This window comes from Carassius gibelio, chromosome B3 (assembly GCF_023724105.1).
Source record: "Carassius gibelio isolate Cgi1373 ecotype wild population from Czech Republic chromosome B3, carGib1.2-hapl.c, whole genome shotgun sequence".
NCBI lineage: Eukaryota > Metazoa > Chordata > Actinopteri > Cypriniformes > Cyprinidae > Carassius > Carassius gibelio.
Genome location: NC_068398.1, coordinates 42,692,851 through 42,704,625, shown reverse-complemented (window position 1 = coordinate 42,704,625; position 11,775 = coordinate 42,692,851). Strand labels below are relative to the sequence as shown.

The 11,775-nt window shown below is 38.6% G+C and overlaps 1 protein-coding gene across 2 annotated transcripts in view; it reads right to left on the bottom strand.

The window, feature by feature from the left end:
* Nucleotides 1–730: 730 nt before the first annotated feature.
* The window catches only part of LOC127952707 (guanylate-binding protein 1), a 35,504-nt gene continuing 24,459 nt past the window's right edge, over nucleotides 731–11,775 (bottom strand). The window contains exons 1-10 of one of the 2 annotated variants that reach the window (XM_052551398.1): nucleotides 9,857–9,993; nucleotides 8,526–8,705; nucleotides 8,310–8,437; nucleotides 6,304–6,413; nucleotides 4,863–5,053; nucleotides 3,484–3,726; nucleotides 3,104–3,384; nucleotides 2,706–2,918; nucleotides 2,519–2,621; nucleotides 731–2,214 (exon numbers count right to left, since the gene is read on the bottom strand). In XM_052551398.1, the coding sequence (XP_052407358.1) occupies nucleotides 1,769–2,214; nucleotides 2,519–2,621; nucleotides 2,706–2,918; nucleotides 3,104–3,384; nucleotides 3,484–3,726; nucleotides 4,863–5,053; nucleotides 6,304–6,413; nucleotides 8,310–8,437; nucleotides 8,526–8,700 (1,890 nt within the window). In that variant the 5' untranslated portion in view covers nucleotides 8,701–8,705; nucleotides 9,857–9,993 and the 3' untranslated portion in view covers nucleotides 731–1,768. Of the gene's footprint in view, nucleotides 2,215–2,518; nucleotides 2,622–2,705; nucleotides 2,919–3,103; nucleotides 3,385–3,483; nucleotides 3,727–4,862; nucleotides 5,054–6,303; nucleotides 6,414–8,309; nucleotides 8,438–8,525; nucleotides 8,706–9,856; nucleotides 9,994–11,775 lie in introns of those variants that run through there. The other variant, XM_052551399.1, reaches the window with a different exon arrangement.

Below are 11,775 nucleotides of genomic sequence, written 5' to 3'. Positions count from 1 at the left end.
ACCTCTCTCCCGGCTGCTCACTGCCACTCGCTCGCAGTGGGTCTCTGGCATGGGAGGTGGATGCACTAACATGTAGGCTACATATTCCTGAGCTGATTAAAGATTTGGGTCCAATGCAGAGACACACGTGTATGTGGTTTGAATCTAAACACGGTTTCCTCAAACAATGGTCTTCTAGGTTACATATCAAGAACGTTTGCAAGTCTTTGGTTAGACTCAATCAGGTTTTTGAGAGTTGTCAAAATACCAGGCATGAGAATCACCCAATTTTTTCAAAAGATGTCCTACTGGCTCCTGCATCTGAAGTGGAAATTTGACGAATGTGCAGGATAAAATGAGAGATTTTTTGGGTGTAGAAATGTTCATCATGTGATATCTGTAAAATGGCTTGAGCTAAGTGGCAACAAGTACTCGATGTAACTGAAGGTGTTCCTGTATTTAGGCTCATAAAAGACATACACATTGCAGATCCTTCATTAAACTGCTTTGAATATCAGGTTTATAATACAGTTGCTTTCAGTCGTGATTTTGTATCTTATGAAATTGAGGTTCCAAACCTTGCTCAAGCCACTGAGATACTGAATGTAGATCAAATTGTGGATTATACATCATATAATGCACTCAGTTTTAAGAACCGTACTTGCATTCCTCTCAAGTATTATCGGGAGATTTGAAGTGCACCACTGACTACTAATTTACTAAGCAAAGTGAAGCCATTAAACAGAGAGCATGCAGTTTATAGGCATCTTGTTTTATTTAATTTTTTACATTGTAATTCACATTTTACCAAATGACAGAATGGATCTAATATAATTTTTTATATATTTAATATATTTATTTTAAGGATCCAAACTCAAATTTAATTGTATGTAAACAAAACAAAACAATTTTGGAGATTTATACTGGATACTGTTTGGTGTACAAGAAGTTATTTCAATATAAATTCACTGTCGGCATCAAATAAAATGTTATGTTTTTTTTGATGTGTAGTTCTTGTTCTCATTTAGTTCAAAAGTTATGTAATGTAAAATTACCTTAATAAAAAAATTTATAAATTAAAATTGTTTTGTTCTTAAAATAAGGAAATGTGACTTGAAATTTTGTGTTTCAAGAAGTACTGTGTTAAAACAATGTTCACTTTAAAAAGTTGATTAATTCATTGAAAAAATCATTAGAATTAGCATTTTTTTCTTAGCAAGAAAATTCTAGTAATACTTTCCCTAAACAAGGAAAATAATGATTTACTCTTAATTCTAGGCGAGTTAATTTGTCTTAAAAAAAAAGGATTTATTGCCTAATATCAAGATTTTTTGGCTTTGTCAAGATTTAGCTTTTTGCCATGTATGACCAGAACTGGTTTGTTTCACCATTGGCCAAGTGAATTACTAAGTGACACTGGGTCATTAATGAATGAATAATTGAAACGTATTAGATTTCCAGAATAAATCAAATATCTAAATGACTAAACAATCAATATTTGTGATCAGTTTTTTAATTAGAAATATTTCCTTAATTTAATGATCACTTGAATTTGGAGTGCAACTGAACATGGAGCTAGACTATAATTGAACAGATAAATTAACTGAACTTTGCAGAAAGCAAGTAAAAGACCTACATGCATTATACTTTTCCCTGTCAATGAATTTGGCCCAATCTGAGTGGATCCTTACACAAAACAGATTGTGTTAAACCACTTTACAATATTAACTAGGAAAAATAGCCAATACTTTCAATGCTGTTATATGTAGAGGTACAGAGCTAATGCACTTCACAAGATGCAACATCCACCCTGAGGGCGCGCACTCTTCTGCTGCTGTAAAGCCCTCATCTGTTCACTGTGCTGCTTCATCATCATAGCCATGGACTCCTCATGTCTCTTATTGGCTTTCTCCAACAGCTCTGCAAACTCTCGAGCTCTATTACTCTCAGCTTCTGCGCTCTGTCTCTTGAACTCTTCCATCTCCTGGCTCATCCGGTCAGCCTTCTCCTGAAAGCCCTTCTCCATCAGTGCGGCCTGCTCCCTCAGTTTGCTGTCCATGGCACGCTCGGCCTCCTCTCTCTGAAACCTCATCTCCTCATCCATCTTCTCCTTCATCTGTCTCATCCTCTCTTCATTACTCTGTCTTTCTGCTTCTATTTTCTCTAGTAACTGCCGCTGCTGCTCCTCTTTAGCTTTGATTTCCTGCTCCAGTAGTATGGCCTTCTCTGTTTCCTCTGGTCATTCACAAAAACAAGAGGAAGGAAAGAGATGCTTTACAGATAGAGAAAAGACTCAAACCATGAGATTAACAGTCTATTTAATGATAGTTTCATAATGATAATGGAATGAAAAGCCTCCTGAAATCTACACCCAGGACTGCAGTTATTAACTGTTCACTGAAAGAAAAATTATGATTGGACTTGAGAAACTGCTTCTACCATTTCTTGCTACTCATTGCATTTGAAGTGTCCTACCTAATCCTTTGATCCCTTCTGTCACAAGTAACTTGGTCAGAGTTTATGAATGGGGAACTCCTACCTTTAATCTTTTTCTCCTTCTCAGTCAGTTTTTTGTCGGCCTGCAGAATAGCTTTAGAATCCACAGACTTCTGCTTCAGAAACACCTTCAAGACCGCTTCAGCCTGTAGACACACACAAAGACCTTAGGAGCTATATCAGAGCACAAGGTTTTAAAATGACTTTAAGATGTGCAATATAGACAAGACCTTGACTTCTTTATTGGTCTGGATGTTGTATTTCTTCACAATGTCCTCCAGATCCTTGCAGAAGAGATCATAGCCACCAGATTTAGCATAGACGCCCTGTTTGAGATTTTCATTCATTGTTGTTGAGAGGAATGACAGGAGATCCTCGCATCTTTTCTTTGAAGCTTGCTCATTTTGGCACAGGTATCCATCAAAGAGTTGATTCACTTTTTCCTAATAACATACAGACAGTGTTTTAGTTCTTTGGTGTCTTGGGGCTTTATATTGGACTTGTTTATTTGGAATAACACTGTCAGCACAGAATGACATAAGAACGTTCAGATCTCATTCACTACTCTGGAAGAACATCTCTCTATCAGTAAACTCAAAGCATCTCCTCAGAGAGAGATCCATCTAACCTCTAGAGACTTCAGGTGCTTCCCGTCAGTGTCCCTGAAAGATCGAGTCATGAAGGTCTGTGTGGCCATAGCACTGAGACGCTGGTGTTCTGATGAGACCTCCTTCAGTTCCAGAGGGAAGGACTTCTTCAGCTTCTCCATGCCACTCTGGTACACCTCAAGGCCCTCCTTCACCGCAGCTTGATTCTCAATCAGTGCCATGGCCATCACAGCGTTATCCAGACACGGAACAGCTCCACTAGCGATGGTCTCTACATATGTGTTCGCTAGATGACCCAGAACTTTTAAAAAAGAAGGAAAGAAGTCAAACAAAATGATTGAGCAACAGATATTCCACTCAAAGCATGTGTGCAAGCTCTTCAAATGTGCTTCTGAATCACCTCTGCCAGTGACGGTGTATCCATCTTTCAGCTTCTTCACTTCACTCTTGTCAAAGACAAACTTGCAGAAACGTCCTGTAACCTCCAGGAACTCCGTGGAAAGGTCCGCAGGATCCAATCTCTCCAGACGAGACACGTTTTCTGGGGCGGTTGGAAACGGGAACGTGAAGCACGTCCTGGAGGGGAAGAATTTTTGGATGCACTCCCTGGGAAGGTTGTATTCCATCACTTTTTTTGATGTTCCTAGAAGAGATGAACAAGCTGTAGCTTTTCTCAATTCTAGAGTTTTGTAAAGAAATGTTTTTCCTCCATTTTGAACCCTTTCCATCTACCATGTATTATAAATTTATGCTATTGTCTGGGTGTCCAATCCTGCACTAGGACCAGTATTCTGCAGAGATTAGCTCCAACATCAATTAAACACAACTGTACATCTAATCAAGGTCTTACTAGACACACTAGAAACTTCCCGACAGATGTGTTGAGGCAAGCTGGAGCTAGATTCTGCAAGACAGTGGTCTTCCAGACGTTTAGGGCAGCCCTGACCTAGAGTTACTAAATACCACTGCTCTGCGTGTTTTGCATATCTCCCTTATTTAACACCCCTAATTCAGATAACCAGCTCATTGTAAGAAAGCTTAATAAAGAGCTTAACTGTGTTCCCATTGACATGGTCCCTACATGGTGTTCATTGCTCACTACTCCCTGAACAGGGGAAATCTGTTGAAGTTTACTTCACTTTAGGATTTCCTCTATGCAGCGGCCTGCAGTGTCTTCACACACAGACGAAACTTACTACAGAAGTGACAATATACACCGGTGTATACAATTTACTGCTACATGAATACAATTTAAATTCAGATCTCACACACTTTAATGCCCTTTACATTGAATATATGTGCTCCTTTCCAATGGTAATCTTGGCAAAATATCCTGTGATGTACACTTTGTAAAGCACTTTAGGGTCTAATAGAACAAATATCTGAAGTGTAAGAGATACATACAAAATGTGCAGAGCAGGGGGTCGCAAGAACTGAGAACCACTGATCTAGAGTTGGACCAGGGAGAACACAATCTGCTGTGGATGAACAACACTGGTTCAGGGAGAAGATATGCTGTCTAAGAGATTTCCAGCTTAAAGTTGCATCCTATGCTGTCATTTTCAGTAGTAGAAAAACTGATGTCTGTCTTTTTTTAGATTAGTCCTTTTAAACAAACTAAAAAAAACAAGCATCTTAAATAGAACCAGAATAAGTGATATAGGTGTAAGAAAGATTTGTTGATAACCTATTAGGTTTGTAAAAACTCATAACAAGAGCTCATTGTGATGGTGATTGCGAGGGCTCTTAAAATTATCTTTTGTACCATATTTAAATTACCATGTTTCAGCTTCAGAGCAAACTCTAGATAATCATTCTCTGTTGCATCTTTGCCATCAATCTTTCGCTCCAGGGTGAAGTCTCTCACTGCCCAGATGAAACTAGGGAAGAACTTCACAAACTCATTTGAATCATCAACATCCTCGTCTGGTGATTTGACCTTGATGCACTCTGTTAGTTCAGTAACATATCTGACAGTTTGTTTAGGTATGAACACAAAGTGACTGTCCAACATGATTCCTTTAGTAAAACTGAAGTAGGTACTTTGTTAGATGACCACGAACAATGTGTTAAACTGCAAAGGAATTTTGGTGTTGGAGGAAATGGAAAAGATTTTTAATATGCAGTTTGTATTTTGACCCAGTGTCATTGGTATTGGGTATACCTAATAAATCCATAGTTTCGTATGCTAACATGAAATTGTATAATATTCTCTCCTTTGCTGTCAGAAAAAAAAGATTTTACTTAATTGGATAAGTGATAAAATGTTCATCACTTAAAGGATGGCATATGTTAATTTTTGAGCTGATTCCCCTGGGGTGTCTTACCTATGTATTACATCGAAAAACAGGCCTATTTTATAAAGTCTGGACTCCATATCTGGACTATATGGAACCTCATCTTCGCCCTATTATACTAATATATATATATATATTATATACATATATATACCGTACTACATGTACGGCGATAGGCTAACCGAGACTTATCATTAGCACTTACATGTTGCTCTTTTGTTTACAATAGAAGAACACTGCTTCTATTGTCCTCATTTGTAAGTCGCTTTGGATAAAAGCTTCTGCTAAATGACTAAATATAAATGTTCCTTCTTTGAGAAAAATGGTTTCTGTGAGGTTTGAGATTTAGACTTTATTATAGTACGGAGACTGCTCTCATCAGTTACATTGTGGCTGTATCAGTTGCATCAAATACAGTATGTAGTACCTCAAGGCTTAGTACTAGGACCATGGCTTTTCATGCTTTACAAGTTATCCTTGGGAGATCTCATCAGGAAATAGCCTACATTTCCACAGACCATTTGGCTCCTGGCCAAATAAAAGAGCTTACTCATTTCTGAAGTGTGTGTAGTGAAGTGAAGCAGCGCTCCACACGCTCTGTCCTGCTGACACAACTCAGGAAATACAGCTCTTATTAAACTGCTGTCATTCTGAAGGTGATACGATTCTGATAATGGAAAACTGCATAATGGAATATTGCAATTAAAATTAATTAACTTATACCAGGCATGTTTTTACACTGGAGTACATGTAACTATATAAATATTTTTTTGATAAAGCATTCACATAGCAAGCACATTTGCAAATTCTCCAGTGTGAAATGGTGGTAAAACAACTGAACCAGCTCGTTCTTTTGCAAATAAACAAATACATGAATGAATAAAGAAATAGATAAAAATCTAGATAAGTGTTCAGAAGGATACTGCAGCTCCTCTACAGCCCTGTTGTCGATCGTCCCTCGACTGTTGTAGACCAGAGTGCTGCTCAGTAACACAGCCAGACAGAAGATGTTTGTGTCATGTTTCGAGTCCCCCTAAGATGCAGAACCACATTTGTGAAGTGAGAATAATAAACTGGGAATAGCCTTGAAATTGCATTCACATTCAACTCAGTGAAAGGTGCTCACACAACTGCAGGCTAAAACATTTACTGCTCTCTTCAAGCAGGTTGAGATGTCCCCACCTCCACTTTACAGAAAACTAGCAAGCTAGCACTAGACTGAAAACATCTGTCCATTCTCAAAAGACAACAACATGCTCAATGCACGACTGAAATAAAACATTTCACCATTTTACATTGACTATCTTTAATAGGGGTGAAATGGCATCAAAATTTCAAGATACAATAATATCATGGTATAAAGTCCATGATAAAATATTTATTGATATATTTGAATTTATATAAAAAAAAAATTAATGCAAATGAAGACTTGGATAAAAAGTGGCATAGGTGTGTGAGTGGCAGAATGTTAATAAATTAACCCTATTATCTCTCGCCACCAAACACTCTCAGTTCGTCATTCATGAAGACCTGGGTTCATGGAAAGAGTTATGCACATGAAGCTAAATGTCTGTTCACAAACTATTGCAAAGTTTATTATTACATCAGTAGATTACATACATAGATTGTAAAGTGTAGTGTAGTGGGTGGTTTATTCAATAAGAATTGCACACTACATCATATAGGAATGTCTAGCAAAAAAAGGGTTTTCCTTCATGCTGCCTCTAGAGCCCAGAGGATGTAGATTGCATCTGTACGTTATATAAAATGGGAATATGGGCAGGAGGAAGTTTTGACCATTTTAGGAGCACAACTGCGAAAGGACAGACCGAACTCAGTAACCTGGGTTGGACAAGCCTCAACCGACTATCACCATTTGAACCCAAGGTAGTAAAACATTTATGTGCGCCTGCGTGTATACACTGAGACAGAGAGAGGCGAGACTACCGAGAGTAGAGAGAGAACAAAGACCAAAGGAAGGAAGGAAGGAAGAGCACAAGGGGAGAGAAAGAGAGGGAGCACACTCACAAAAATAATCTAACACTGAAATTAACCACATCATATCCTGTCCTCTTTTCTTTATCCTCATATCATAACTTGTGCTTGGAGGTGTGACATAACAGGCAACATCATTATTTTTTGTAATATTCTCTACGCTATAACCTAACTACCTCGTAGATTAGCTATCATTAAAAGTGCAAAAGACTGTTGGACCTTCAAGCTTAGTGTTTTCAGTTTTCAGAACCAGGAAAAAATAATCAGACCTAGTAATACAAAATAAAAAAGGTTTCAGTTTAGTTTGTCAACTTTTAACAACTGAAGCAGAAATGAACTCTCAGACAGTCAGGTTTTGTGGATCATGAGCTGGTAATATTGTTTGACTAAAGTATGGCTGTGATGGGATTTAATACTTTGGCTCGAGCGTGTTTGATAAACTCCTGAAACCTTGGCTGTCCACCACGGAGGATGGCTGTAGGTGCTCTTGTGTTGATTTTGATTGCTTCTATGGTCTTCTACTGGATAAAGGTATTTGCTAATGACTAATGTAAACTTATATTTAATGACCAATAAAATGCTCCAAACATGAATCTAAATGAACTAAAGGAAATATAATCACTTTGCCATGACATATAAAACAGAGCTACTTGAAGAGGTAAAGCTGTAGTATAGTCTGTTGTGAGAGAAGCGGGGCACAGGGTGTGCTCGGGTCGGACTCGGGTGGTAACTCTGAATTAGGGCCTGTATTTGAGGCGCTCGCAGGGATCCACTGTGTGGTATTTTGAGCTCACACTTCATGTACACACTCCGGGGACATCCGAGAATAAATTTACATTATACATTAACATCTGGTCACCTTTATCTCTGCTGCTGAAGTGAAAGTGTTATTGGACCTTCGGGCACTAGTAAGTTGGTAAATTTGTTACTTCACCTTGTCCACGTCTCCGAGTCCCTCGGTGTCCAGCAGCACCAGAGTGGTTCCTGGTTTAGTGGGGTGAGGCACGCACCACATCCAGATGCCCTTCGTCTTGGACTCGATTGTGCTGCCCAGTGCAAACCCTGAGAACCACACACCAGAAACCCCACAATGACTTGCATGCACTCATCTGGAGGACACGAGTGTTTGGATGACATCAGTGCTGCTGACCTGTTTGCTTCCCTGCCAGTCGATTCATCAGGTAGGACTTCCCAGTTCGGTAGAGACCCACCACGGCCACCACCACCACGGGCTGCTGGATCTGCTCCAGAACCTGCAACGCTGACCGCTGGACACACAGCTTCCCATCGGACGCCGTGTCAATCAAGCACACTGGTTTGTCCATGGCCACTGGAGACACAAACACATTCACTTCAACCATTACTCCAGTAATCCTGCTTTACAGTTAGTCTGACTCATTGTCACATGAATTGGTTTCATAAATGAAAATGACCGTCGCTCAAGCTCAGTGAGTGTGGCATCTTATGCTGGGAAACTAACCTAATCAGGAGCAGGCTAACTATCAGGTTCAGATGAGCTCCTCTAACACTGAGCAACAGAAACACAATGATATCACCACTGACTCTCTCACATACTGTTATCAGTACAAAAATACAAGCATACAGAATATACACCTTAAACAATCAAATAAAAACATAGGCCACAACTGACTGTATTTAATGTATTGAGCCCAAGATTTAAAGACTTTGGTTAAAGATATATTAAACCATTTTATCATGCTGCTACATGTGCTACGCAGCCTTTCTCTCTGATTTTATGTCAGCTAGACTTTATGGTTATTAGTAGAACATAATGATATAAAATTGCTCTTTAAACCATTAAAACAGACTATATCTCATATGATAAGAGGAATACACATGAACTCATTTGAGCTAGTAGTTAGGGTGGTACTGGCCAGCTTACATGTGATTCACAGTTACTGCTATCATAAAAACACACTTATACTGTATGTAGAATTAAGATGTACATGTGTCAGATGAGAAATACCCCTGTGACGTGTCAGTTATAGACTGATGAAAACACAACGTCTCAAAGCATTAAACGGCACAGATGTATTCTCTGTTTGTGATGGTGGATCGATGTGATCCAGGATCCATATTAAGGGCTGCCTAAGAATAAGATGCACATCAAATTATCCTGACCCTGATTGTGTGAAGTCAAACTCTCGTTCATGAAATCACTTTAGTCCCGAGTGATTTGTTTGGTTATTTCAAGACCCGCTTTTCTCAGGGTCTTTTATGAAACAGCCCCCAGAACATCTATCAAGATAAGTCAGATTGTAGAGACACACACACACACACACTGAGTGCTAAATGAAATCAGCAGCACAATCTCAAAGACACAGGGTCACACATGATCAACTGCAGGATCAAACATGAAGAATGTTCTGCTGCTGACTGTGAAACACTGAACATTGATTGTTTGCAGTTATAAGAGCAGCACAAGTGCTAGAATGATCTGAATGAAGGAACAGCTCTTACCTGATTTAATTCAATCCAGTCTAACTTCAGTCTGTGTTGTGTTTATGTCCTAGCTTCCTGATATTCTACCAGTGTCTCTTAGACACACCCTCCGCTCCAGACTCTGGGTGCTGATTGGTGGAGAGTGAGTTAGGGGCGGTCCCTGGTCTCTGATTGGAGCTCCTCCTATTGACTGAGCAAACAACAATCTGCACTTTCTCTCTTAGTTTCAGTTTCACAAGCAGCGACTGCAGACTGGAAAACACGTGACAGCAGACACAAGAAGCTTGGACTGTTTCCAGAATGAGCAGCCACATAAAAAGATCAGATGCTTTCCTGTTCGTGGTACTATATCACACAGATTGGAATGACATCTTGTAAACCTGAGCTGTGAACAACAAAAGCTGATCAGTGATATTCCAGAAATAAGAAGAGTACAGTAGATTGTCTGTGATAAACCTGGTTTCTGATGACACTGAATGGAAATCCCCAAGAACTTTCCCCTCCAGTGTATCAGACACTATGAGAAGAATTGGGAAACTTCAGTGTGTTCTCATGACTCCATCAGTTCTGCATGACACTAACAACACAAGAGTCCAGGGAACTCCGTCACTCCTAAACTGAATGTGCTAAATCAGTAGGATAGGTAAAGCATCAGCTAAAAGTATATGATTGTTATACTGCTGGGCTGTTTAGTGTTTACTGATTTACTTTAATGGTTGTAAAGTATTAGAGCTTTGGAGCTGTATGAATGTGGGATCATGTCTTCATTTAATTACTGCTTTTATTATCCGTGGAGTTCTTTTGGAAGACTTGATTAATGAAAAACTCAAGGTCAAAGGTCTCTGTGTCTCTATTGAGTGTTCTGATTTGTTACAACACACTGACTGATCTGCACATTACAAAGGTCACATCTTACACCTCGCTATTGCTAATTTGTCTTTCGTATCTCAGCTTTTCTTTCTTTCGGACCATCATGCCATCCTTTAAAAATGAAATTTAGTCTTATAACGATTTCTTGAAAGTCTATTAATCTGCCTTATTCCACTGATTATATTCCTCTTTATGTGTTTTCCCCATGCAATGCATCTTGATAGCTACATTTCTTGGTTAAATATAGCTCTGATTACTAGTTTGGATTCTATTGCTCTTTTAAAATAATTGTCAAGTACATTTACACACGCAAGGAGTTTGTCTAATAATTAAAATCTGAATCCAAAAGTGAACTGGTTTCTTCTTATATAATCATCGAAGTGTTACCTTTGCTCAACCATATATCTATCCCCGCTCACATCCCTCAATAGCCCTTGATTTATCTAATCTTCTTTCTTAGGATTGAATAGTACTTCTGCTTGATTATGCTTGGCTGTCAACATTTGTTTTTGCTTTTGCATTTTTTTTAACAAATTTATTGCATTTGTAATATTTTTTTATTGTTTTTATTTTTTATATTTATATTGTAAACATCTTTTTCAGTATAGTTTCTTTTCTTCTGACTTGTTGTTTGATTCTAATTTTTCTTTCAATTAGTTTCATTTCCATTACCACTTCTCTGTGTGACTGGATCACACTGCATCATTGTGTAATAATAGACACAGCAGAAATGACTCACTGAGAGATGTATTCATGAGGGAATGAAGGAAAGCTTTAATGCAGCACAGGAGATGCTGACTCACTTCTCATTTCTCAAAGTGCTTTTAAAATGCACAGTAATGTAGCCAATCCACTTCAGCAAATTAAATTCAGATTTCTGAAGAACATTTAAAACAGCAACAAGGCTGTGCAACACAAATAATAAATAATACAATAAAGGCAAAGCAACTTTCAAGGTCTTCTCATATAGAAACGTCTTAATTAAAGGGAAGTGAAAGAAACTAGATCCTATCACAGAACTAACATGTTTCACTCAAACTTCAGAGAGTTACCAAGCTCCAGAAGAA